The sequence below is a fragment of the Dendropsophus ebraccatus genome, chromosome 3 (genome assembly GCF_027789765.1).
Source record: "Dendropsophus ebraccatus isolate aDenEbr1 chromosome 3, aDenEbr1.pat, whole genome shotgun sequence".
Classification (NCBI taxonomy): Eukaryota; Metazoa; Chordata; class Amphibia; order Anura; family Hylidae; genus Dendropsophus; species Dendropsophus ebraccatus.
This window is the reverse complement of record NC_091456.1, coordinates 187821583-187849536: the sequence shown is the minus strand read 5'-3', so window position 1 is coordinate 187849536 and position 27954 is coordinate 187821583. Positions and strand designations below refer to the sequence as shown.

The 27954-nt window shown below is 46.4% G+C and overlaps 3 protein-coding genes across 5 annotated transcripts in view; 1 reads left to right on the top strand and 2 right to left on the bottom strand.

The window, feature by feature from the left end:
• Positions 1-27954, top strand: part of LOC138786591 (oocyte zinc finger protein XlCOF7.1-like) — a 496490-nt gene that overhangs the window by 43808 nt on the left and 424728 nt on the right. The window lies entirely within an intron of this gene.
• LOC138786766 (gastrula zinc finger protein XlCGF26.1-like) overlaps positions 1-27954 on the bottom strand; it is a 223792-nt gene that overhangs the window by 14557 nt on the left and 181281 nt on the right. The gene's annotated exons all lie outside the window — the stretch shown is intronic.
• Positions 80-27900, bottom strand: LOC138787579 (zinc finger protein 585A-like). The gene is made up of 10 exons (XM_069964925.1): positions 27841-27900; positions 27261-27744; positions 22829-23867; positions 19961-20111; positions 18934-19161; positions 18375-18821; positions 5157-5247; positions 3635-3745; positions 2870-2938; positions 80-1841 (listed from the first exon to the last, which is right to left on the bottom strand). The coding sequence occupies exons 2-10, from the start codon at positions 27643-27645 to the stop codon at positions 358-360; spliced, it is 4005 nt and encodes a 1334-aa protein (XP_069821026.1). The 5' UTR covers positions 27646-27744; positions 27841-27900; the 3' UTR covers positions 80-357.

Sequence of the window (27954 nt, the reverse complement as noted above, 5' to 3'; positions counted from 1 at the left end):
ACTTTGCTGATCAACAAGCATTGATTTCACAATAAAACATTTCCCACAATGAGAGCATGAAAATTGCATCAGTGCTACCTGAAGTTTTTATTATTATTAAGACTTGCTTTCAAAGTATAACATTTCCTACATTCTGAACATGAACAATGCTTTACTTAGCCTTGAAACATTTCTCATATTCTGGGCATGAAACTGACTTCTCCCCTGTGTGCATCCTCTGAGGTTTAACAAAACTTGTGCTATAATTAAAAAATTTTCACCATCATAACCAGTATCTGACATCGCCCATGTAAGTTCTGGTTGATGATGATGTTTAACAAGTTCTGGTTTCCTTTTACATTTACTGCATTCTGAACATTAAAATGACTTCTCCCCTGTGTGAATTCTTTGATGATTAGAAAGAGTTGATCTCTGAGCAAAATTTTTTCCACATTTTAAACATAAAAATGGCTTCTCCCCTGTGTGAGTTCTTTGATGTTCAACAAGATTTGATTTCAGAATAAAAGATTTTCCACATTCTGAACATGAAAATGGCTTCTCCCCTGTGTGAATTTTTACATGTTCAACAAGGCTTGTTTTTCGCGAAAAACATTTCCCACATTCTGAACATGAAAATGGCTTCTCGCCTGTGTGAATTTTTTGATGGATAAGAAGATATGCTTTCGAAGTAAAACATTTTCCACATTCTGAACATGAAAATGGCTTCTCCCCTGTGTGAATTTTTTGATGGGAAAAAAGATTTCCTTCCGAAGTAAAACATTTTTCACATTCTAAACATGAAAATGTCTTCTCCCTTGTGTGAATTTTTTGATGGCAGGTAAGAGTTGATTTCTGTGTAAAACATTTCCCACATTCTGAACATGAAAACGGCTTCTCCCCTGTGTGAGTTCTTTGATGTTCAACTAGATTTGATTTCAGAATAAAAGATTTTCCACATTCTGAACATGAAAATGGCTTCTCCCCTGTGTGAATTTTTTTATGTTCAACAAGGTTTGTTTTTCGCGAAAAACATTTCCCACATTCTGAACATGAAAATGGCTTCTCGCCTGTGTGAATTTTTTGATGGATAAGAAGATATGCTTTCGAAGTAAAACATTTTCCACATTCTGAACATGAAAATGGCTTCTCCCCTGTGTGAATTTTTTGATGGGAAAAAAGATTTCCTTCCGAAGTAAAACATTTTTCACATTCTAAACATGAAAATGTCTTCTCCCTTGTGTGAATTTTTTGATGGCAGGTAAGAGTTGATTTCTGTGTAAAACATTTCCCACATTCGGAACATGAAAATGGCTTCTCCCCTGTGTGGATTTTTTGATGGGAAATAAGATTTCCTTTAAAAGTAAAACATTTTCCACATTCTAAACATGAAAATGTTTTCTCCCTTGTGTGAATTTTTTGATGGCAGGTAAGAGTTGATTTCTGTGTAAAACATTTTCCACATTCTGAACATGAAAATGGCTTCTCCCCTGCGTGAATTTTTCGATGGGAAATAAGATTTCTTTTAAAAGTAAAATATTTTCCACATTCTAAACATGAAAATGTCTTCTCCTTTGTGTGGATTTTTTGATGTTCATCATCTTCTCTGTAAATGTCAGCTTGCTGTGATGAATCAGAAGATGGGACTTGTATAACAGGATGAGATGAGAGATCTTTGCTGTGAGGGGCTGAGGGTGTATCTGGGATAGTGGACGGCTCCTCATATGTATCTTGTGTGATATGATCCTCTGAGGAGATCTGATGTCCCCCTGAGCTCCTGGTAGAATCATCTGCAAAGGAGAAAACACCATTTCTCTTATTTCCCAGTAATAGAAGCTTAAACATATTGCAGACATGGAAAGTTACTCTTTTTTATGTAACATAATAAGAATTATAAATCCACAAGAAGTGTTAGGGCCAGTTCACACCGAGCAAAAGGCAAAGAATTTCCTTGGTGAATCCGTGCTTAAAATTACATCCGAAGAAAAATTGGTGCAGAGCAATTGCTATTAAAGGGAACCAATCACGCCGAAATTGCCCCCATTGATAAGGAAGCGTGCTGGTACATCAGCCAGCACGCTTCCCAAACATCCCCCTGTCCCCTCTGTCCCCTCTTTTGTTAGCCCGTAATCTTACTTTTGCGATGTCCCGCGCCGTATGCTAATCAGCCCTAAGTAGTCCGGGTGGGCTGAACTAGTCAAGGTGGGCTGTACTAGTCACGGGCCTGGGCGCTGTAATCACGCCCAGAGGGGCGTGATTCAAAGACCTTCGCTCCACCGACGTCATCTCTGGCCCGCGTTCACGTCGGCGGCGCGCCGCGTCTTTCGCATGCCGCGCATGCGCAGTACGGCGGGAGAAGACGCTGACGTACTGCGCGTGCGCGGCGTGCGGAAGACGTTAGCGGCGCTTGCGTTCCAACGCCGACGTCTTCCGCACGCCGCGCACGCACAGTACGTCAGCGTCTTCTCCCGCCGTACTGCGCATGCGCGGCATGCGAAAGACGCGGCGCGCCGCCGACGTGAACGTGGGCCAGAGATGACGTCGGTGGAGCGAAGGTCTTTGAATCACGCCCCTCTGGGCGTGATTACAGCGCCCAGGCCCGTGACTAGTACAGCCCACCTTGACTAGTTCAGCCCACCCGGACTACTTAGGGCTGATTAGCATACGGCGCGGGACATCGCAAAAGTAAGATTACGGGCTAACAAAAGAGGGGACGGAGGGGACAGGGGGATGTTTGGGAAGCGTGCTGGCTGATGTACCAGCACGCTTCCTTATCAATGGGGGCAATTTCGGCGTGATTGGTTCCCTTTAAGTTTAATAGGATTTCCACCTCGGATTCCGCTAGATGAAACCTATAGAAGTCAATGGGGCTTGAATTCTGCTCCTATTCTACCAGAGCTGAATGGGCGAGGAAGTTCAAGCAGCAATCTTTCCTCTTCATATTGCTCAGTGTGAACGGGCCCTTGGGAAGAATCGAGCAGATATAGGCCGGTTAGCTGACATATTGCACAGTAATAACTGGATTCCTGGACACTTTGGTGTTTGAACAATTCAGTATTCAAACAAAATTTCGCCCTAATGTTTTGCTCAGTATCCGAAACAAAATCACAGCAGATAACTGAGAACAATACTTCAGCTGACAGTCAGTGAGGTGTTCGGAAACAGGAGCCGGGATTCCCATCATAATGACAGGAATCCCCGCTCTTTGTTCCTCGCAACAGAGAGAGAGGAAGCAGGGGGCGGCTGATTAAACTTTCCGTGCTGCTCCTGCTTCTCTCAGCTGCGGGGGACACCCTGTAATATTGCTATTCCACGGGCCGATGGGGGCCTGATCAATAATGTAACCGAGCGCCGATCTGCTAGATCGTCGCTCTTTTACTGGGCCAATTACACGGCCTGATAATCGTTCAGCGAGGGCTGCAGGGACATTGTTACCGATGTCCTTGCAGCCCTTGTTTAAACACCATACTAATCCAATAATAATAATAATAATACCACAAGAATACTCTCACTAAATAGTACCAAAACTCACAGAATAGAGTATAACAGAGAGAAATCTAAAATGTAACTTTTAATAATCTCAAGTTAAAATTTATATCCAAGGAAAAATAACCAGACCAAAATAGAAACAGATGAACTAGGAAAATAAGTTTCTTACCACTCAACGGTGACTGCTGAGTTGGGATGTACTGGAGGGGTTGTGGACCATTCAGATCACCGTAGCCGTCCTTAATCTTGAATGGATACCACAGCAGGCGGCTGAAGTCTTCTGGTAAATGTAAAAAGTAGAAGACAAACTAGGGTGTACACTGCGTGGGAGATAGGACAGCCGGTCCCGGACACTGTCCTATTACACCCTATTGGTTCGGTCCCTCCAGACAGAGCTCCCGCCCTAATAAGGGCGACTTCGCCACACTCACTCCTAGGGTCCCTAGTTAAACCCTAATAATTACATGTGGCTGTGTCCCAAAGCATTTCATCTCCCGTTAGGGGAATCATCAGGGGATGAAATAGATATTACAGCGCCACTTAGACAAAAAATGAAAGGGTAAAGGCTGCACGTATGCAGAAGACTTCAGCCGCCTGCTGTGGTATCCATTCAAGATTAAGGACAGCTACGGTGATCTGAATGGTCCACAACCCCTCCAGTACATCCCAACTCAGCAGTCACCGTTGAGTGGTAAGAAACTTATTTTCCTAGTTCATCTGTTTCTATTTTGGTCTGGTTATTTTTCCTTGGATATAAATTTTAACTTATTTTAACTTAAATTATTAAAAGTTACATTTTAGATTTCCCTCTATTATACTCTATTCTGTGAGTTTAAACACCATACTTTACCTAAACATGTTGCAGGGCTTCTCCTGTGCTCCTTCTCCCTCCCGGTACCACTCGCAGCAGCAGCTTCGGTGCAGCCTGTCTGAGCTGACAGACCGCTCAGCCAATCATTGCCGTGGCGGACCCGGCCAGTGATTGGCTGAGAGGTCTGGCAGCTCAGATAGGCCGCACCGAAGCTGCTGCTGCGTGCAGGACCGGGAGGAAGAAGGAGCCCAGGAGAAGCCCTGCAACATGCTTAGGTAAAGCATAATGCTTGTGAAATCGTCGGTCACCCGCCGCGCATCTCTATTCCACGCAATGATGCGCGGTCAGTGCCCGATGATTTTAGGTTTGAACCTAAATAAATGGTCATCGGCGGATTGTTGTCTCTATTCCATGGAGCAATAATCGGCCCGATTCGGCCGATTATCGCTCCGTGGAATATGACCCTAAGAAGCCGGGATTCCCCTCATTATGACGGGAATCCCATCTTCTTTACATGGTGTAACAGAGAGGCAGGAGCAGCGCGGAAATTTTAAACAGCCGCCCGCTGCTGCCTCTCTATCTGGGGAAAACAGAGCGGGGACTTACTGATAGTCTTTACGCTCTGTGGGCCGGGCGCTCTGCACCTCAGCCATGGAGTCTAAAAACCAATTCATGAGATTTACATTGTTCCCTATAGGAGCTTACAGCTCGGTTCTTGAACTGCTCGGTTCTGGAACAGCCTTCCAGAACTGATTAAGTTGGAGAACAGAGGTACCCCTGTATGTGTATGTATGTAGTTAGTGATGTATAGTGGATTAAGTGATCACACAAGTTACAATGCTCTCGCGGTGGTTTAAAACCTAAGAAGATGGTGACTCACCTGGACGGTTATCTATAGTGATGTCCTCCTTATACTGCTCATCACTGCCGTCATCTGTCTCTGGAGCATTAATATTGTTCCCATCTTCCCCCTGATTAATAAGATTTGAGAGAAATATTGTAAAAGTCATCAGACAGTAGGAGAAGTCAGGTGGGATGTACAGATCATAGGGAACATCTCCATCTACCTGATCCTCATCCTGTGGGAGAAGAGGACGGGGACATCTCTCTGGTGCTGTTCTCTTACTGGATCTGACTGGAGGGAACACATACAGAGACTGAATTCATTCTTTCCATCCAGATAATACAGAGAGGAGGTGTGTATATAGTCCTGTCTATTACCTGCTGATGGGAGGGGCTGCTGATCCTCCAGCATCACATCCTTGTACTGATCCTTGTGTCCTTCTACATACTCCCACTCCTCCATGGAGAAATAGACCGCCACGTCCTGACACCTTATAGGAACCTGACACACACAATGATCACACAGTCATCTCCCCCGCCCCTCCAGTGGTGTTACTGTATAATGTCCCAGCATTCCCAGCAGCCACAGTCTCACCTCTCCACTCAGCAGCTCCACCATCTTGTTGGTGACTTCTAGGATCTTCTCTTCCTCCATTTCCTCATGTATCAGGGGCCCCGGGATTGGGCTCAGGGTTCTTCCCCATCCTTCACACCCAGGGGCCCCACAGCGCCCACTAGAGGACTTCTTCACTACTGTGTAATCCTGTGTATGGAGAGACACATTACTATCACTCCATCCATTCCCAGAATCCCTCACCTCTCCAGTCCTATCCATCTGTTATTCCATAGATAAGAATGATGTCATGATGACATCACTCCCAGAATCCCTCACCTCTCCAGTCTTATCCATCTGTTATTCCATAGATAAGAATGATGTCATGATGACATCACTCCCAGAATCCCTCACCTCCCCAGTCCTATCCATCTGTTATTCCATAGATAAGAATGATGTCATGATGACATCACTCTCAGAATCCCTCACCTCTCCAGTCCTATCCATCTGTTATTCCATAGATAAGAATGATGTCATGATGACATCACTCCCAGAATCCCTCACCTCTCCAGTCCCATCCATCTGTTATTCCATAGATAAGAATGATGTCATGATAACATCACTCCCAGAATCCCTCACCTCTCCAGTCGTATCCATCTGTTATTCTATAGATAAGAATGATGTCATGATGACATCACTCCCAGAATCCCTCACCTCTCCAGTCCTATCCATCTGTTATTCCATAGATAAAAATGATGTCATGATGACATCACTCCCAGAATCCCTCACCTCTCCAGTCCTATCCATCTGTTATTCCATAGATAAGAATGATGTAATGATGACATCACTCCCAGAATCCCTCACCTCCCCAGTAAGCAGGAAGAGTATGTGTAGGGTGAGGGTTATTATCCTCTCGGCCATCTTGTCTCTGTCTCCCTCCATGGTTGATGGGTCGGTCTCTTATATAGAAGATATCAGCAGAGGACCCTGTAGAGATGAGAAAGAAAACTTCATCCTCACAACTCAGCACTGCACTGAGGGACGGGGGGGGGGGGGGGGGGGGGGTTGGCGAGGCAGCTAATGTCTCACGGGCCCTGGTGCAAGAGGTTAACCTGGCCGCCAACCCAACCTTCCAAAGGTCACTGTGTTCCTACTTTTAGAGGGGTTATCCAGTGTTAGAAGAACATGGCCACTTTCTTTCTTCCAGAGACAGCACGACTCTTGTCCCCAGGTCCGCTGTGGTTTACTATTAAGCCAAGTTTAAAAACCGCACCCAGCCTGGAGACCAGAGTAGTGCTGTCTCTGAAAGAAAGTGGCCATGTTTTATACATTTTATTAAGGCCCAAGAGCACCTTTATAGATGACCATCAAAGTGTCTGATATTTGAGCTTTGAGGAGTTTATAATATGTACTCGTGTAGCCATCAGGCCCAATTGCTTTTTAAGCAGGCCCAAGAGTTTTTAAGAGACACAATGGTTTCCTTAAAGTGACCCTGTACCCACAATCTGACCCCCCCCCCCAAACCACTTGTACCCTCAGATAGCTGCTTTTAATCCAAGATCTGTCCTGGGGTCCGTTCGGCAGGTGATGCAGTTATAGTGCTAAAAACAACTTTTAAACTGGCAGCCCTGTGCCCTACCGGCGTGGTCTGGATTGTGTATGCATTAGGCTGGCACAACCCCTCCGTCCCTCCTCATCATTAGGAATGCTCCAGGCAGATTGCCTCCTATTCCTCACCTGTGTTGCCAGAGCACATTGGCTGGATTGTTAATACACCTGTGCAAATGTTCAGCATGGAGAAAATGTGCCAGTGGCATTCCTTATGATGAAGAGGGCGGGGAGGAGGGACGGAGGGGTGGTGCAAAGTTAGGGCACAGATACTCCCGTAGGGCACGGGGTTGTAAGTTTAAAAGTAGATTTTTGGATAATAACTGCATCACCTGGCGAACGGACCCCAGTGCAGATCTTGGATTAAAAGCAGCTATCAGGAGGTACAAGTGGTTTGGGGGTTCAGATTGTGGGTACAGAGTCGCTTTATCGTTGGTCGAGAAGATGGGGGCATTAGGAAAGTTGAGTTGTTCTGGCGTTATATGGGGAGGTGTAACTTTATTGAGCAGTGTATCGGGGTTTGGGGAGGGAGAAGTAGTGCTGGTATAAAGGTCAGTATTGTACCTGCCCAGCCAGTCAATTATTTGCTTTGGGTAAAAAAAAAATCTAATGGGATTTGAGCCCTTTCCAGATTGGCCTAGAAGTTTCCTGTTTTATTACTAAATCAGCGATTGCGGCGTTTAAGTGTAAGTGACAGAGGGATTCCCCTGTTACTTAACGATCGGGTCCCCCGCAGTGTGACTGTGGCGGTCCTGATCGTTGTAACGGACCACCGGAGGTCTCTCACCTTCCTCCGTGTAGTCCGATCGGCGATCTGATCATTGAGCCTGCACAGGCAGACTCAATGAGCAGAGCGCTGATAACACTGATCAATGCTATGCCTATGGCATAGCAGTGATCAGTGTGTAATGTAATAAATGAATGTAACAATCCCCCAAAGGGACTTAAAATGTGTAAATAAAAAAAAGGAAAAAACACTATTACACTACCCCGAAGCCCCTCCCCCAATAAAAGTTTAAATCACCCCCCCTTTTCCCATTATACAAAGAAAAGATGTAAAAATAAATAAAAAAACATATAATATACCGTAGCGTGCGTAATTGTCCGATCTATTAAAATATAACAAGCGTCATGGCGAACAGCGTACACAAAAAGAGGGAAAAAGTGCACGATTACAGATTTTTCTGTTATATTATATATTTTAAAAAATTTATAAAAAAAGTGATTAAAACGTCCGATCTTCACAAATATGGCATTAATAAAAACTAGAGATCATGGCGGAAAAAAATGACGCCCCATACAGCCCCGTAGGTAAAAAAAATAAAACTGTTATAAGCGTCACAATAGGCCCATTTTATTATTAATTAATTGCAAAAAAAATAAATAAAAATTCATTAAAAAATATATATAACATTAGAGAATCTGTGTAACCTGCATATGGTTGTGTTCAGACTGACCTATAGAATAATAGTATCATGTCGCTGTTACCATATAGTGCATTACGTAGACACAGGAACCCCCCAAACGTTACCATATTGCATTCTTATTTACAATTACACCTATTTATATCTTCATAAATAATATATTTGGGATTCCATCATACATGTTATGGTAAAATATAAGACGCCATTACACAGTACAACTATTCCTGTAACAAACAAGCACTTACATGGCCTGTAGATAGAAAACTGAGAGTGCTGGAGCTCTTAGAAGGGGAGGAGGGAAAAAGGAAACACTAAGATCAAAATTTGCGCGGTCCACTGGGTCATTTTGGGCCTGGTCCTCAAAGGGTTAAAGTGGTTATCCATTGTCCTCCACACTGCTCCCCCTTAATATCCCCCCATCCATAGTGCCCCCTCCCCTAAACACTTTAAAACTCTTACCTGTCTGGCAGCCAGTGGGCAGAGGGTGGATACACAGAATGGGCTAGATTATGGTGTCCAGAGGGAGACCTCCTTCTGGACACTCCATTCTAGTCTGGTAGATGCTAGAGTGTATCCTCTCCTTTGAGGTGTGATGTCACCAGGAGGGGCGGGGCCTCGACCGGAAGTAGGAAGTAGTGAGCTGCTGCACCATTTACTGTGCAGAAACAGAGTGAAGGAAGCTGCAATATCCATAGTAGCATGGAGGGGTATACAGGGGGAGAGGACTGGTGTGTAGGGTCTGTATACAGGGGGAGAGGACTGGTGTGTGGGGTCTGTATACAGGGGGAGAGGACTGGTGTGTAGGGTCTGTATACAGGGGGAGAGGACTGGTGTGTGGGGTCTGTATACAGGGGGGAGAGGACCGGTGTGGTGTGTGGGGTCTGTATACAGGGGAGAGGACTGGTGTGTGGGGTCTGTATACAGGGGAGAGGACTGGTGTGTGGGGTCTGTATACAGGGGAGAGGACTGGTGTGTGGGGTCTGTATACAGGGGAGAGGACTGGTGTGGGGTCTATACAGGGGAGAGGACTAGTGTGTGGGGTCTGTATACAGGGGGAGAGGACTGGTGTGTGGGGTGTGTATACAGGGGTAGAGGACTGGTGTGTGTGTGGTCTGTATACAGGGGGAGAGGACTGGTGTGTGGGGTCTGTATACAGGGGGAGAGGACTGGTGTGTGGGGTCTGTATACAGGGGGAGAGGACTGGTGTGTGGGGTCTGTATACAGGGGGAGAGGACTGGTGTGTGGGGTCTGTATACAGGGGAGAGGACTGGTGTGTGGGGTCTGTATACAGGAGGAGAGGACTGGTGTGTGGGGGGTCTGTGTACAGGGGGGGAGCACTGGTGTGGGGGGTCTGTATAGAGGGGAGAGGACTGGTGTGTGGGGTCTGTATACAGGGGGAGAGGACTGGTGTGTGGGGTCTGTATACAGGGGGAGAGGACTGGTGTGTGGGGTCTGTATACAGGGGAGAGGACTGGTGTGTGGGGTCTGTATACAGGAGGAGAGGACTGGTGTGTGGGGGGTCTGTATACAGGGGGGGAGCACTGGTGTGGGGGGTCTGTATAGAGGGGAGAGGACTGGTGTGTGGGGTCTGTATACAGGGGGAGAGGACTGGTGTGGGGGGGGGTCTGTATACAGGGGGAGAGGACTGGTGTGGGGGGGGGTCTGTATACAGGGGGAGAGGACTGGTGTGGGGGGTCTGTATACAGGGGGAGAGGAGTGGTGTGGGGGGTCTGTATATAGGGGGAGAGGACTGGTGTGGGGGGTCTGTATATAGGGGGAGAGGACTGGTGTGGGGGGTCTGTATACAGGGGGAGAGGACTGGTGTGGGGGGGGTCTGTATATAGGGGGAGAGGACTGGTGTGGGGGGTCTGTATACAGGGGGAGAGGAGTGGTGTGGGGGGTCTGTATACAGGGGGAGAGGACTGGTGTGGGGGGTCTGTATACAGGGGAGAGGACTGGTGTGTGTGGGGTCTGTATACAGGGGGAGAGGACTGGTGTGTGGGGTCTGTATACAGGGGGAGAGGACTGGTGTGTGGGGTCTGTATACAGGGGGAGAGGACTGGTGTGTGGTGTCTGTATACAGGGGGAGAGGACCGGTGTGTGGGGTCTGTATACAGGGGGAGAGGACAGGTGTGTGGGGTCTATATACAGTGGGAGAGGACTGGTGTGTGGGGTCTGTATACAGGGGAGAGTACTGGTGTGTGGAGTCTGTATACAGGGGGAGAGGACTGGTATGTGGGGTCTGTATACAGGGGGAGAGGACTGGTGTGTGGGGTCTGTATACAGGGGAGAGGACTGGTACATGGGGTCTGTATACAGGGGGAGAGGACTGGTGTGTGGGGTCTGTATACAGGGGGAGAGGACTGGTGTGTGGGGTCTGTATACAGGGGGAGAGGACAGGTGTGTGGGGTCTATATACAGTGGGAGAGGACTGGTGTGTGGGGTCTGTATATAGGGGAGAGTACAGGCGTGTGTGTGGGGTCTGTATACAGGGGGAGAGGACTTGTGTGTGGGGGGGTCTGTATACAGGGGGAGAGGACTGGTGTGTGGGGTCTGTATACAGGGGGAGAGGACTGGTATGTGGGGTTTGTATACAGGGGAGAGGACTGGTATGTGGGGTCTGTATACAGGGGGAGAGAACCCCTGTACACAGACACCCCACACTGGTCCCCTCTCCCCATGTATACAGACCCCACACACTAGTCCTCTCCCCCTGTATACAGACCCCCCCCACACACACCAGTCCTCTCCCCCTGTATACAGACTCACACCAGTCCTCTCCCCCGTATACAGACCCCCCCACACACACACCAGTCCTCTTTCCTGTATACAGACCCCACACACACCAGTCCTCTCCCCTGTATACAGACCCCACACACACCAGTCCTCTCCCCCTGTATACAGACCCCACACACACCAGTCCTCTCCCCCTGTATACAGACCCCACACACCAGTCCTCTCCCCTGTATACAGACCCCCCCCACGCCAGTCCTCTCACCCTGTATACACCCCCCCCACACCAGTCCTCTCCCCCTGTATACAGACCCCCCCCACACCAGTCCTCTCCCCTGTATACAGACCCCCACATACACCAGTCCTCTCCCCCTGTATACAGACCCCACACACCAGTCCTCTCCCCTGTATACAGACCCCCCCCACGCCAGTCCTCTCACCCTGTATACACCCCCCCCACACCAGTCCTCTCCCCCTGTATACAGACCCCCCCCACACCAGTCCTCTCCCCTGTATACAGACCCCACACACACCAGTCCTCTCCCCTGTATAAAGACCCCCCACACACCAGTCCTCTCCCCCTCTATACAGACCCCCCACACACCAGTCCTCTCCCCCTGTATACAGACCCCACACACCAGTCCTCTCCCCTGTATACAGACCCCACACACCAGTCCTCTCCCCTGTATACAGACCCCACACACCAGTCCTCTCCCCTGTATACAGACCCCCACACACCAGTCCTCTCCCCCTGTATACAGACCCTACACACCAGTCCTCTCCCCCTGTGTACAGACCCCACACACACCAGTCCTCTCCCCTGTATACAGACCCCACACACACCAGTCCTCTCCCCCTCTATAAAGACCCCACACACACCAGTCCTCTCCCCCTGTATACAGACCCCACACACACACCAGTCCTCTCCCCCTGTATACACCCCCCACACACACCAGTCCTCTCCCCCTGTATACAGACCCTACACACCAGTCCTCTCCCTGTATACAGACCCCACACACCAGTCCTTTCCCCCTGTATACAGACCCCACACACACCAGTCCTCTCCCCTGTATACAGACCCCACACACACCAGTCCTCTCCCCCTGTATACAGACCCCACACACACCAGTCCTCTCCCCCTGTATACAGACCCCACACACCAGTCCTCTCCCCTGTATACAGACCCCACACACACCAGTCCTCTCCCCTGTATACAGACCACACACACACCAGTCCTCTCCCCCTGTATACAGACCCCACACACCAGTCCTCTCCCCCTGTATACAGAACACACACACACCAGTCCTCTCCCCCTGTATACAGACCCCACACACCAGTCCTCTCCCCCTGTATAAAGACCCCACACACCAGTCCTCTCCCCCTGTATGCAGACCCCACACACCAGTCCTCTCCCCCTGTATGCAGACCCCACACACCAGTCCTCTCCCCCTGTATACAGAACCCACACACACCAGTCCTCTCCCCCTGTATACAGAACACACACACCAGTCCTCTCCCCCTGTATACAGACCCCACACACCAGTCCTCTCCCCCTGTATAAAGACCCCACACACCAGTCCTCTCCCCCTGTATACAGACCACACACACCAGTCCTCTCCCCCTGTATACAGCCCCCCCCCACACCAGTCCTGTCGTCCTGTATACAGACCCCCCCCCCCACACCGGTCCTCTCCCCCCTGTATACAGACCCCACACACCGGTCCTCTCCCCCCTGTATACAGACCCCACACACCAGTCCTGTCCCCCTGTATACAGACCACACACACCAGTCTTCTCCCCCTGTAGACAGACCCCACACACCAGTCCTCTCCCCCTGTATACAGACCACACACCAGTCCTCTCCCCTGTATACAGACCCCACACACACCAGTCCTCTCCCCTGTATACAGACCCCACACACACCAGTCCTCTCCCCTGTATACAGATCCCACACACCAGTCCTGTTCCTTGTACAGACAATGGTGTATTACACCAAAGGTTTCCTGGCCGTTACGTCTGATAATCATTTGGTGTAATAATCCATGTTATCAGCTGATTGTGGTCTTCAAACTGGTCGAGTAATCCAGATCACGATAGTGCTGCTGTCTAGAATGGGCAGCTTGAACAATCTAAGGATTTTTTGGGCTGCCCCTCCCGCAGCTGCCCGCAGTTCCCCCAGTCACTGTCTGTGTGTGTAATAACACAGAAAATGTGCAGGGAACAAAGGGGAAGAAAGCACTGACCTAAAACATCGCCGCTCGTTTTCACCTCTTAATCATGCTGTGTAATATGACCCGCTCAGGGAGAAGCTCAGAAGAGAGGATACGCTCAGAGGAGAGGATACATACTAGACTGTATACCCTGCAGTTAGAAAAGAGAACATTCTAGACCAGAGATGTCAAACTCAGGCCCTCCAGCAGTTGCAGAACTACAATTCCCACCATGTCTGGACAAGTAAGGCATGATGGGAAATGTAGTCTGTAACAGCCAAGGGATGAAGTCTGACACCTGTGGTCTAGACCTTTCAAAACTGCACTTGCTAGAATGTATGCCCTCTCAGAGGAGAGGATACACCTAGTGGAGATGCCCTCTCAGAGGAGAGGGTACACCTGGTGGAGATGCCCTCTCAGAGGAGAGGATACACTCCAGACATTTCAGTACTAAACATTCTAGAATGTATGCCCTCTCAGAGGAGAGGATACTCGATGGACTTTACATTACTAGGCTATGTTCACACATAAAACACAGCACTCGGTTTTGGTCGAAGAAAGAATGACCGAAATACTATGTGTGAACATAGCCCTAAACATGCTAGGATGCATACCCTGCAGTGAGAAACTCAGAGGAGAGGATACATTCTAGACACTTCAGTACTGAACATGCTAGAATGTATCCTCTCCTCTGAGTGTATCCTCTTTTCTGAGTTTCTCACTGCAGGGGATACATTTAGCATGTTCAGTACTGAAATGCCTAGAATGTATCCTCTCCTCTGACTATATCCCCTCCTTTGAGTTTCTCACTGCAGGGGATACATTCTAGCATCTTCAGTACTGAAATGGCTAGAATGTATCCTCTCCTCTGAGTATATCCTCTCCTCTGAGTATATCCTCTCCTCTGAGTTTCTCACTGTAGGGGATACATTCTAGCATTTTCACTACTGAACATGCTAGAATGTATCCTCTCCTTTGAGGCTCTCACTGTAGGGGAAACATTCTAGCATGTTCAGTACTAAAATGGCTAGAATGTATCCTCTCCTCTGAGTATATCCTCTCCTTTGAGGCTCTCACTGTAGGGGATACATTCTAGCATCTTCAGTACTGAAATGGCTAGAATGTATCCTCTTCTCTGAGTATATCCTCTCCTCTGAGTTTCTCACTGTAGGGGATACATTCTAGCATTTTCACTACTGAACATGCTAGAATGTATCCTCTCCTTTGAGGCTCTCACTGTAGGGGAAACATTCTAGCATGTTCAGTACTAAAATGGCTAGAATGTATCCTCTCCTCTGAGTATATCCTCTCCTTTGAGGCTCTCACTGTAGGGGATACATTCTAGCATCTTCAGTACTGAAATGGCTAGAATGTATCCTCTTCTCTGAGTGTCTCACTATAGGGGATTCATTATAGTGCCTAGAATGTATCCTCTCCTCTGAGAGGGTATATATTTTAGACATTTCAATACTAAACATGATAGAATGTATCCCCTGCAGAAACTCAAAGGAGAGGATATATTCAGAGGAGAGGATACATTCTAGCCATTTCAGTACTGAAGATGCTAGAATGTATCCCCTACAGTGAGACACTCAGAGGAGAGGATACACTCAGAGGAGAGGATACATTCTAGCCATTTCAGTACTGAAGATGCTAGAATGTATCCCCTACAGTGAGAGCCTCAAAGGAGAGGATACATTCTAGCATTTTCACTACTGAAGATGCTAGAATGTATCCCCTACAGTGAGAAACTCAAAGGAGAGGATACATTCTAGGCTCTACCATTCTAGTCTCAACCGCAGAGCTGTACAGGAGCCGTGTGCTTCCAGGACCTGCCGTGATGTCACAGTCATGTGATCAGTCACATGGAGGAGGAGGAGTCACATGATCAGGGGCTGCTGCTCAGTGTATGCAGGACTCTGCTGTGCTGGATGAGCTGAAGTGATGTGTATGCAGCAGAGCTGTGTGTGTGTGATGTGTGTGGAGCAGAGCTGTGTATGTGTGTGTTATATATGCCTGCAGCAGAGCCCTGTGTGTAATGTACATGTAGCTGAGCTGTATGTGTGTGTAATGTACATGTAGCTGAGCTGTATATGTGTAATGTACATGTAGCTGAGCTGTATGTGTGTAATGTACATGTAGCAGAGCTGTATGTGTATAATGTAGCTGAGCTGTATATGTGTAATGTACATGTAGCTGAGCTGTATGTGTGTAATGTACATGTAGTTGAGCTGTATATGTGTAATGTACATGTAGCTGAGCTGTATATGTGTAATGTACATGTAGCTGAGCTGTATATGTGTAATGTACATGTAGTTGAGCTGTATATGTGTAATGTACATGTAGCTGAGCTGTATATGTGTAATGTACATGTAGCTGAGCTGTATGTGTGTAATGTACATGTAGCTGAGCTGTATATGTGTGTAATGTACATGTAGCTGAGCTGTATGTGTGTGTAATGTACATGTAGCTGAGCTGTATATGTGTAATGTACATGTAGCTGAGCTGTATGTGTGTAATGTACATGTAGCTGAGCTGTATATGTGTAATGTACATGTAGCTGAGCTGTATGTGTGTAATGTACATGTAGCTGAGCTGTATGTGTATAATGTAGCTGAGCTGTATATGTGTAATGTACATGTAGCTGAGCTGTATGTGTGTAATGTACATGTAGTTGAGCTGTATATGTGTAATGTACATGTAGCTGAGCTGTATATGTGTAATGTACATGTAGCTGAGCTGTATATGTGTAATGTACATGTAGTTGAGCTGTATATGTGTAATGTACATGTAGCTGAGCTGTATATGTGTAATGTACATGTAGCTGAGCTGTATGTGTGTAATGTACATGTAGCTGAGCTGTATATGTGTGTAATGTACATGTAGCTGAGCTGTATGTGTGTAATGTACATGTAGCTGAGCTGTATGTGTGTAATGTACATGTAGCTGAGCTGTATGTGTGTGTAATGTACATGTAGCTGAGCTGTATATGTGTAATGTACATGTAGCTGAGCTGTATGTGTGTAATGTACATGTAGCTGAGCTGTATATGTGTAATGTACATGTAGCTGAGCTGTATGTGTGTAATGTACATGTAGCTGAGCTGTATGTGTGTAATGTACATGTAGCAGAGCTGTATGTGTATAATGTAGCTGAGCTGTATATGTGTAATGTACATGTAGCTGAGCTGTATGTGTGTAATGTACATGTAGTTGAGCTGTATATGTGTAATGTACATGTAGCTGAGCTGTATATGTGTAATGTACATGTAGCTGAGCTGTATATGTGTAATGTACATGTAGTTGAGCTGTATATGTGTAATGTACATGTAGCTGAGCTGTATATGTGTAATGTACATGTAGCTGAGCTGTATGTGTGTAATGTACATGTAGCTGAGCTGTATATGTGTGTAATGTACATGTAGCTGAGCTGTATGTGTGTAATGTACATGTAGCTGAGCTGTATGTGTAATGTACATGTAGCTGAGCTGTATATGTGTAATGTACATGTAGCTGAGCTGTATGTGTGTAATGTACATGTAGCTGAGCTGTATATGTGTGTAATGTACATGTAGCTGAGCTGTATGTGTGTAATGTACATGTAGCTGAGCTGTATATGTGTAATGTACATGTAGCTGAGCTGTATATATGTAATGTACATGTAGCTGAGCTGTATGTGTGTAATGTACATGTAGCTGAGCTGTATGTGTACACAGTAGAGCTGCATATGTGTAATGTACATGTAGCTGAGCTGTATATGTGTAATGTACATGTAGCTGAGCTGTATGTGTGTAATGTACATGTAGCTGAGCTGTATGTGTACACAGTAGAGCAATTGTGATTTTTAGTCTAGAACAAATTTACATTATTATTTATATTCACAAGTAGAAAGGACAGCCACCCCTACCTATGTATATACAACAATACATAATGAGATAAGATAAGATAATCCCTTAAAGAGGATGTACCACCTCTTTAACCTGACACAGAGATAGAACGGCGCCATCATGGGCAAGCCATTGCCGTGGTCCATTTTTTGAACCATGGCCCAGTTCCTGTGTACGGCGCCGTTCTATCCACGTTTACCGGCCGGTGTTCAAGCACTGGAGGTCGGCCGGGCCACCCCAAGTGGGAGGGAATTCGAAAAACGGACCGCGGCACCGGCTTGCCCGTGACAGCACTGTTCTATCCCTGTGTCAGGTGAAAGAGGATGTACCTGGTGGTACATCCTCTTTAATAGTCCCACCATGGGGAAATTCAGTGTGTTACAGCTGCATAGATATTACACATACAAAAAGGTAAAGTAAAGGCATTACGATTAAAGTAGACAAAGAGAAGAAAAGGTAAAAAAGATACAATAAAAACATTAGACTATTATTTCTTTTTATGCAGTGATCTCAGCATGGGTCGGTGTTGGTTGTACAGCCTAACCACTGCAGGAAGGAAAGACTTCCGATATCGCTCCTTCTCGCACTTTGGGTGAGGCAGTCGGTCACTGATAGTACTGCCCAGTGCTATCACTGTCTTGTGCATAGGATGGGAGTCATTCTCCAGTATGGAGCTGACCACTGACAAAATCCTTCGCTCCCCCACCACCTGCACCGGTTCCTGGGGGCTTCCAAGGACAGAGCCGGCCCTTCTGATCAGCTTGTCCAGTTTGTTCCTATCGCTGGTTGATATGCCGCTCCCCCAGCAGGCCACTCCGAAGAAGATGGCTGATGCCACTACAGAGTTATAGAAGGTCCTAAGAAGTGGCCCCTGGTCTCCACAGGCCCTCAGCCTCCTGAGCAGGTAGACCCTGCTGTGGCCCTTTCTGTACACTGTGTCCATGTGATCAGCCCAGTCCAGCTTATTATTGAGGACCACACCCAGATATTTATACCTGTTCACTGTCTCAATGTCCGTCCCCTGGATGTCCACTGGACTTGGAGGAAATTTGCGCTTGCGGAAATCCACCACCATCTCCTTGGTCTCTTCAGCATTAATCCTCAGGTGGTTCCGCTGGCACCAATCAACAAAATCCCTGTTCACCTCTCTGTACTCCGTGTCGTCTTCACCTGTGATGAGGCCGACTATTGCAGAGTCATCAGGGTACTTTTGTAAGTAGCAGGTAGGTGAGTTGTACCTGAAGTCTGCAGTGTACAGTGTGAAGAGGAAGGGAGCAAGAACTGTACCCTGAGGTGCCCCCGTATTACAGATGACAGTGTCTGACACAGTCCCTGGCTCTCACATACTGAGGACCCCCGTATTACAGATGACAGTGTCTGACACAGTCCCTGGCTCTCACATACTGAGGTCGATTTGAGAGATAGTCTAGGATCCAGTTTGAAAGATGCAGATCCACTCCAACAAAGGCCAGCTTGTCTCTCAGTAGCCTCGGCTGTATGGTGTTAAAAGCACTGGAGAAATCGAAGAACATTATTCTCACAGTGTTCCCCAGTTTCTCCAGGTGAGAAAGGGCTCTGTGTAGGTGGATGACGGCATCATCCACCCCAATGGCCGGCCGATAAGCAAACTGGAGATGGTCCATGGCTGAGCTCACTAGAGGGCGGAGATGTGTGAGAACCAATCTCTCCAAGACCTTCATCAGGTGGGATGTCAGTGCTACAGGTCTCTAGCTGTTCAGGTCCCTTGGATGTGGTGTCTTTGGAACTGGTACCACACATGATGATTTCCACAATTGTGGTACCATTTCTAGCTTCAGGCTCATATTAAACATTATTACATATAATAATACCACACAGCTGGTCCCCGCAAGTCTTAAAGGGGTTGGCCACTTTATAGTAAAATAGGTCAGTACAAAGTATTAGTAAGTGTGCTCACTGTATATACTGACAGCAGCTCCCTGTGTACTCACTGTATATACTGACAGCAGTTCCCTGTGTACCTCATAGAGCTAAAATCAGACTCCCCTTCACCAGGCTGGGCTGCCCTGCTGTTTAGTTTCAGTCCACAAAATGGCTGACATGGAGGAGCATGTAACCAGGCCCTGTCCATTGTGTCCTTCATAGACATATACAGGCTGTGTGTTGGACACTGGGGGGCGGGGCATGGTCACATGCTCTTCCATGTCAGCAATCTTATGGACCAAAACACCACAGAGCAGGACAGCACAGCCTGGAGGAGGGGAGTCTGATATTAGCTCTATGAGGTACACAGGGAGCTGCTGTCAGTATATACAGTGAGTACACTTACTAATACTGTATACTGAGCAATTTTACAATAAAGTGGCCAACCCCTTTAAGTAGCCGGGCACTGATGCTATCTGGCCCTGCAGCCTTTCCAGCCTTGATCTTTCTGAGTTTCTTTCTCACCTGGGCAGTTGTGAAGATCAGCCTGGAGTCAGATGACTGACTGTCACATTCACTGATCAGGAGGTGAGAGCTCCCAGCGGGAGGTGAGGTCCCTGTTAGTGTAGGAGAGGAGACTGATGCTGGGGTGGGAGGAGCTGGTGTGTGATCAAACCTATTAAAGAACAGATTGAGCTCATTAAGCCACTTTGTATCTCCTTCTACCTGGGAGACAGGCTGTCTGTGTCCAGAAATTGACGTAAAGGGAATCTGTCAGCTCCTGGGCCCTACCTAAGGTGCTGACCGTGTGCTGTAGCTAGCAGCTTCCAGTGAGCATGGTGCCTTTTTGGTAATTTTCCGTGCAGCGGATTATGTACAATCTTATGTCACAGAGCTGTTGTTCGTGCCACACTCAACATGCATCCTCCTCCCTCTTCATGAATAATCAATGTTGCCCGGCCTCCTGCTCGCTCAGCTGTCAGATTGCAGATCAGTCCTCTGTAGGCAGTTTATGTCTGAAAGAAACACATAGGTATAATTAAATTTGAGCTGTGGTCTAGGGGTAACTCACCTGTCTAGAGACCTGCCAGCAGTTTATTCTCTGGTTCAATCCCATGATGGAAATTAAATAGATTTTTTTTTCTCATTATTGTATCATTTTTAAGGCTATGTTTACATACAGTATTTTTGCTCCGTATTTTGCAACCAAAACCAGGAGTGGATTGAGAACACAGAAGGCTATGTTCTCCCACTGTTGAAATTGACTGTATAGCCATCATGACAAATATTGGACGTTGTTTTAAAATAACAGTAATTATTTGCTATTTAATTGCAGCCATTCACACCAGGGAGACCTGTGTGATAGCTGTTAAGTTTTCCTTGAAATCTACCCCTTCCCTTCTCGATACTTTTCTATACACTGATTTGTTACACGTAAGCTATGATCGAACAGCCATATGGCCATGGCAAACAGCTCGCCTTTTTTTTCAATTTGCAGACGTGCTATATCCGTTTTCACGAAAGGTGTTGCCGTTCCAAGACCTCAGAGATAGGTTTAAATTGCCCCTCAGTGCAGCTACCTTTCATTAACAACTTTCCTACTTTGCCTCCGCTATTACAGATCATCAACCTTTTGCTAAGCCTACTATGTTCGAGCTCCTCTGTAAAAGCTAGTCTACTACCAAGGGTCTGATATCCTCCATTTACTCCATCCTAAATTCTCCTACAGATGACTCTGAAAGAGTCCACCCCTATATGCTTAAATGGGAACATTACCTAGGTAGACCCATCCCCTTAGTATTTAGCAGATGGTCACAAGCGGTCAAATCTTCCTCTTGCATAGCCTATAGAGAAAATCAGTATAAGATATTATTTCACTGGTATCATACCCCGGATCTCTTACACCGCATGTTTCCTGCGACCCCCTCCACTTGCTGCAGGAGTAACATGGGGGAGGGTACCCTGAGACATATATTCTGGCACTGTCCTTTACTGAAACCCTACTGGACAGGTATGTGTGGATTGTTGACATCCATATTTCAACAGGAAATTTCACTAGAGCCCCTGAAATATATTCTGAATGTGCCGCCTAAGTTCTTGTGCAAACGGTCGGCTCGGTTGCTTCTTCACCTCTTAACGGCAGCAAAATGTTTATTGGCCAAGTATTGGAAACAATCCCTTATTCCTTCAGCCATGGAATTGATTCATAGGATATAAATAGGGATGGTCCGAACCTGCCAAGGTTCGGGTTCGTACGAACCTGAACTCTCGGCAATGATTCCCACTGTCTGCCCGCTCCGTGGAGAGGGTGGATACAGCGGGAGGGGCTTTGTCTGTATTGTTTTGCACCTGAAAATTTCTTCAGTAAAGAAGCCGCTGTTTCCTGTAATCCCTGACTGTCTGGACTTATTTTCCAGTGTCTGGGGCCGAGCATTGGCAACACTTCAACCCCGGACCCTGCACATATCTGGCTACTTAGGGGGACATAAGGGGGGGGGGAGATGTTGCATTCAACATGGACTTAAAAATTTGAAATCCAGCTGTGCCACCTACCCTCCATGTCCGTTCACTGCAGATCATATCAGGAAGCCCATTCAGCTCAATAGTCGTAGTATAATCATTTTACCTAACATTTAAAATAAAAAAGTGATGAGTGTGAAAATTCATTGGGAGCTTTATATAGAACGGTAAATCCCGCTACAGTTACCACCGTCAGCTGTCTGTGCTAGGCTCCTCAGGGTCGAAGAGAGTCCATGTGCTGCCGCTGTCTACTGCTGTCCTGGGAGAAAGTGACATTTTACACCGCTGATCCACCAGGGTCCAATGATGTCCATAGAGAAGAGGTGAGTATACACAGCTGATTCACAAACGTCCATTGCTGTCCTAGGAGAAAACCTAATTTGATGAGGCTGGCCCACCGATGTCCACTGCTGTCCTTGGAGATAGTGTCACTTTACGCCGCTCATTTACCAATATCCACTGCTTTCCTGGGAGAAAATTGATGTTACGCTGCTGACCCGCCAATGTCCACTGCTGTCTATGGCGGAAATTGAACGCTTGACTTTTTTTTAATTTTTTTTTTTATTGTGATTTTTCCAACTTTTGACAATTTTACAAGAACATGCATTAACACATTGGTCCTTCTGTAATAGTCCCAGTACTGCAGCTGCTATAGTTTGGCTGTTTTGTTGAAATTTATTGAGAAATTGTTCATCTCTAGCACCAAGATTTTATTTCGGAGTAAAACATTTCCCACACTCTGAATATTAAAATGGCTTATCTTCTGTGTGAATTCTTCGATTTTTAACAAGATTACCAGATTCATCAGATTTTTTAAAAGTACATGATTTCTGAGGAAAAACAGCCCCACATTCTAAACATGGAACTGGCTACTTTCTTTTGTGAGTTCTTTGATGTTCACAAAGTTTTGATTTACGAGTAAAACATTTCTTACATTCTGAACATGAAAATGGCTTCTCTTTTGTGTGAATTATTTGGTGTTTAACAAGATTAGAATTTTCAGTAAAACATTTCCCACAATCTGAACATGAAAATGGCTTCTCTTTTGTGTGAATTCTTTGGTGTTTAACAAGATTTGATTTCAGAGTAAAACATTTTTCACAATCAGAACATGAAAATGGCTTCTCTTTTGTGTGAATTCTTTGGTGTTTAACAAGATTTGATTTCAGAGAAAAGCATTTCTCACATACTGAACATGAAAATGCCTTTTCTCCTGTGTGAGTTCTCTTATGGCTAACAAGACTTGATTTTAGAGTAAAACATTTTCCGCATTCTGAACATGAAAATGGCTTCTCTCCTGTGTGAGTTCTTTGATGCTCAACAAGATTAAATTTTACAGTAAAACATTTCCCACATTCCAAACATGAAAATGGTTTCTCCCCTGTGTGAGTTCTCTGATGCAAAACAAGATCTGCTTTAACATTAAAACATTTCCCACATTCCGAACATAAAAATGGCTTCTCCCCTGTATGAGTTCTCTGATGCACAACAAGGTCGGATTTCTGAAAGAAACATTTCCCACATTCTGAACATGAAAATGGCCTCTCCCCTGTGTGACTTCTCTGATGCTTGACAAGATGCGATGTATAATTAAAACATTTCCCACATTCAGAACATGATAATGGCTTCTTCCCTGTAAGATATTTTTTGTGAGTAAAACATTTTTCAAGTTGTAAATCTGAAAACTGAGGCTTTCCTGTATTTTCTCTTTGATGTCCATCGTCTTCTCTGTAAATGTCAGCTTGCTGTGATGGATCAGAAGATGGGACTTGTATAACAGGATGAGATGAGAGATCTTTGCTGTGAGGGGCTGAGGGTGTATCTGGGATAGTGGACGGCTCCTCATATGTATCTTGTGTGATATGATCCTCTGAGGAGATCTGATGTCCCCCTGAGCTCCTGGTAGAATCATCTGCAAAGGAGAAAACAGCATTTATCTTATTTCCCAGTAATAGAAGCTTAAACATATTGCAGACATGGAAAGTTACTCTTTTTTATGTAACACTATAAAATGAACCCGGCGCTGCCCGGGTATAAAGTGTCAGTGTGTTAATTAGATTTGTTCTAAGGTGCCCAGGAGGCCAAGCTAAAGGTATTATTTCATCTGAGTTAATCAGTGGAATTAGTGTATACCTGTAGTGCACAGTTGGAGGGGTTCTGTATACCCACAATGTATAGTTTTTAGGGGTCTCGCATATCTGTAGTGCATAGTCCGGGGCAGTAGCGGATTATAATAGGGGCATTTCGGGCGGGAGCCCAGGGCCCTGAGCTCCTGGGGGGCCCATGACCACCCAAAAAGACTTATACTTTCAGTGGTGTACTGTCTCCTGGCTACACTTCCGTCACTTTTTTTATGGCAATTTTGCACAAATCAGGACATTATGACATTATCTGTCCCGTACTATGAACGCCAGGCTAGTGCTGCCATAGTTACAGTGGGGTGGGGGGGCCCAGGCTTGGTGAACAGCCCGGGGCCTATGGTAAAGTTAATCTGCCCCTGGTTCGGGGGGCTGTATACCTGTAGTGTATAGTTGAGGGAGGTCCTGTATATCTGTAGTGTTTAGTTTGGGGTCCTGTATACCTGTAGTATATAGTTTTTGGGTCCTGTATACCTGAAGTATATAGTTGGTGGAGGTCCTATATACCTGTAGTGTATAGTTTTTGGGTCCTGTATACCTGTAGTGTAAAGTTTGGGGTCCTGTATACCTGTAGTATATAGTTGGTGGAGGTCCCGTGCACCTGTAGGGTATAGTTTTGGGGTCCTGTAAACCTGTAGTGTCCTGTATATTATTAGGCACCCATGGTCTGGTGCGTAGGGTAGCACCTTGCAGAGAGGCAGTACCCTCCCGTTCAGACTTGCCAGAAAATCTGGTGTCTTTTCGAGGGGGGTATGGCGGTATTGGTCAGGTCTGGTATAGCGGCGTTATCCAGTCACAGTATGGCGGTATTGATCAGGTCTGGTATGACTGTGCTATCCAGTCACAGTATGGTGGTATTGGTCAGGTCTGGTGTGGCAGTGTCATCCAGTCACAGTATGGCGGTATTGGTCAGGTCTGGTATGGCAGTGTTATCCAGTCACAGTATGGCGGCATTGGTCAGGTCTGGTATGGCGGTGTTATCCATTCACAGTATGGCGGTATTGGTCAGGTCTGGTATGACAGTGTTATCCAGTTACAGTATGACGGTATTGGTCAGGTGTAGTATGACAGTGTTATCCAGTCACAGTGTGGCGGTATTGGTCAGGCCTGGTGTGGCGGTGTTATCCAGTTACAGTATGGCGGTATTGGTCAGGTCTGGTATAGCAGTTTTTTCCAGTCATAGTATGGTGGTATTGGTCATGTGTGTTATGACAGTGTTACCCAGTCACAGTTTGGCGGTATTGGTCAGGTCTGGTATGGCAGTGTTATCCAGTCACAGTATGGCGGTATTGGTCAGGTCTGGTATGGCAGTGTTATCCAGTCACAGTATGGCGGTATTGGTCAGGTCTGGTATGGCGGTGTTATCCAGTCACAGTGTGTCGGTATTGGTCAGGTGTGGTATGACAGTGTTATCCAGTCACAGTAAGGTGGTATTGGTCAGGCCTCGTGTGGCAGTATTGGTCAGGTCTGGTATAGTGGTGTTATTCAGCACATTTTGGCGGTATTGGTCAGGTGTGGTATGACAGTGTTATCCAGCACAGTATGGCGGTATTGGTCAGGTCTGGTATAGTGGTGTTATTCAGCACAGTATGGCGGTATTGGTCAGGTGTGGTACGGCAGTGTTATCCAGCACAGTATGGCGGTATTGGTCAGGTGTGGTACGGCAGTGTTATCCAGCACAGTATGGCAGTATTCAGGGCCGGCGTCAGCACAAGGCTTACCTGGGCCCACAGCATCTCTAGGGGCCCAGAGAGGGAGAGGGGCCCAGTTTTCTGATGTTCAGCCTGATCACTGTAATGCAGGGGGAGAACTGAACATCAGAAGACACTGGAGATGGAGCAGGACCTGCACACAGAGAGAGAAAAGGGATAAGGACCTGATCACATGACCTAAAGATCCTCAACCTTACAGTGTGGAGAGCCCCAGAGAGGAAGAGGGAGAAGACTGAGCTGTATGTGCTGTGTGTCAGTCAGTGTCTGAGCGTTAGTGTCAGTCAGTCAGTGTTTATGTCTATAATGTCTGTTTGTACATGTTAGTGGTGTCTCACGTTATTGTGCATAGTGTGTAAATGAGGGGCCCTCTGAGGCTCTGTCGCCCAAGGGCCGCAAAAACCTGGAGCCGGTCCTAGCGGTATTGGTCAGGTCTGGTATAGTGATGTTATCCAGTCACGGTATGGTGGTATTGGTCAGGTCTGGTATGACAGTGTTATCCAGTCACAGTGTGGCGGTATTTGTCAGGTCTGGTGTGGCAGTGTTATCTACCATATATTTCTGTGGATGTTGTGAGGCAGCTTCCCTAGCAACCATTGCTCCCTGTGAAAATGAAAGCAGTAATCCTATTGGTTGCTAAGGCTCCAACTGCCGTGTCTGCTGCAGCTAATTATATCACCTGTGTGTGCAGTGAGGAGATATTCCCATTCATCTCTATGGGGCGCCGCTCTTCCCCCTCCCCCTCCCGTCCTGTACATCTGGCGGGGACGGGACCTTCGCAATAACCTTCTCGGGCACCCAATGTATCTGTGTGCCAAATTTGGGGTCAAACGGTTCAGGCGTTTGGGAGTCTATCCGGGACAGACAGACAGACTTTGATTTTTATCATATAGATAATAAGAATGATCAGATCTGTTCCCACCCACAGGAAGTGTCAGGGAGAAGAATCTAGAAGCTGGAGGCCGGGGGGATGACGTCCTTAGTAAGAAAAGTAATGGAAACTCTTCTCAAATAAAACATAGGACTACTGACCCCCTGCATACCGATAACATATTAGAAAGATGGCGATCGGACATTGATCGGTTCTTCGGCTGCTTGTTGTCTTTATTACATGGAACGATAATCGGGTGAATCTGCAGATTATCACTCCGTGTAATAGAGCCCTAAGTGTCCGTATGTTCATATAGTTCATGCAGGTAACGTATAACTGAGCGTGCATACACAGCACCATCATGTAGTTCCCGCACAGACTGCCCCAATACTGTATATGTAGGATGTATAAACGATTGGTTCAAATAGTTTATGCAAAGCCGATCCTGGTTGCTGTATCTGCAGAGTGGGTAACATGATCATACATAGTACAAGTACATAGACAACAAGATGGTCACTATAAATAGTTACAGCCGGTGACTGAGGAGAATGTGTGACTGTTCTCTGCATTTAGTGGTCACTACTCACCTGGACGGTTACCTGTAGTGATGTCTTCCTTATACTGCTCATCACTGCCGTATTCTGTCTTTTCTTTAATTATATGTATAGTGTTAATACAGTTTAGATCCTTTCCTGTAGTGATGTCATCCTTATACTGCTCATCACTGCTCACATCTGTCTCTTCTTTCACCCTTATGTCTGTATCATTAATAGGGATTAGATCCATTCTTGTAGTGATGTCCTCCTTACACTGCTCATCACTGCTGTAATCTGTCTCTTCTTCTTTTACCATAATGTCTGTATCATTAATAGACTTCAGCTCCTTCCCTCTAGTGATGTCCTCCTTATACTGCTCATCACTGCTGTCATCTGTCTCCTCTTCTTCTTCTTTTACTACTTTGTCCATGGCCATTTTATGGTTCAGATCCTCCCCTATAGTAATTTCCTCTTTATACTGCTCATCACTGCTCACATCTGTCTCTGAAACATCAATATTGTTCCCATCTTCCCCCTGATTCATAAGATGGGAGAGAAATATTGTAAAAGTCATCAGACAGAAGGAGAAGTCAGGTGGGATGTACAGATCATAGGGAACATCTCCATCTACCTGATCCTGTGGAAGAAGAGGACGGGGACATCTCTCTGGTGCTGTTCTCTTACTGGATCTGACTGGAGGGAACACATACAGAGACTGAATTCATTCTTTCCATCCAGATAATAC

Coding starts and splice junctions, on each gene's coding strand:
- LOC138787579 (XM_069964925.1), bottom strand. CDS start 27,645: ATGGCCATGGACAAAGTAGTAAAAGAAGAAGAAGAGGAGACAGATGAC. Junction 18,822..18,933: donor TCTCAAATCGACCTCAGTAT/GTGAGAGCCAGG, acceptor GGGGCACCTCAG/GGTACAGTTCTTGCTCCCTT. Junction 2,939..3,634: donor TCAGCAGTCACCGTTGAGTG/GTAAGAAACTTA, acceptor ATTCTTCCCAAG/GGCCCGTTCACACTGAGCAA.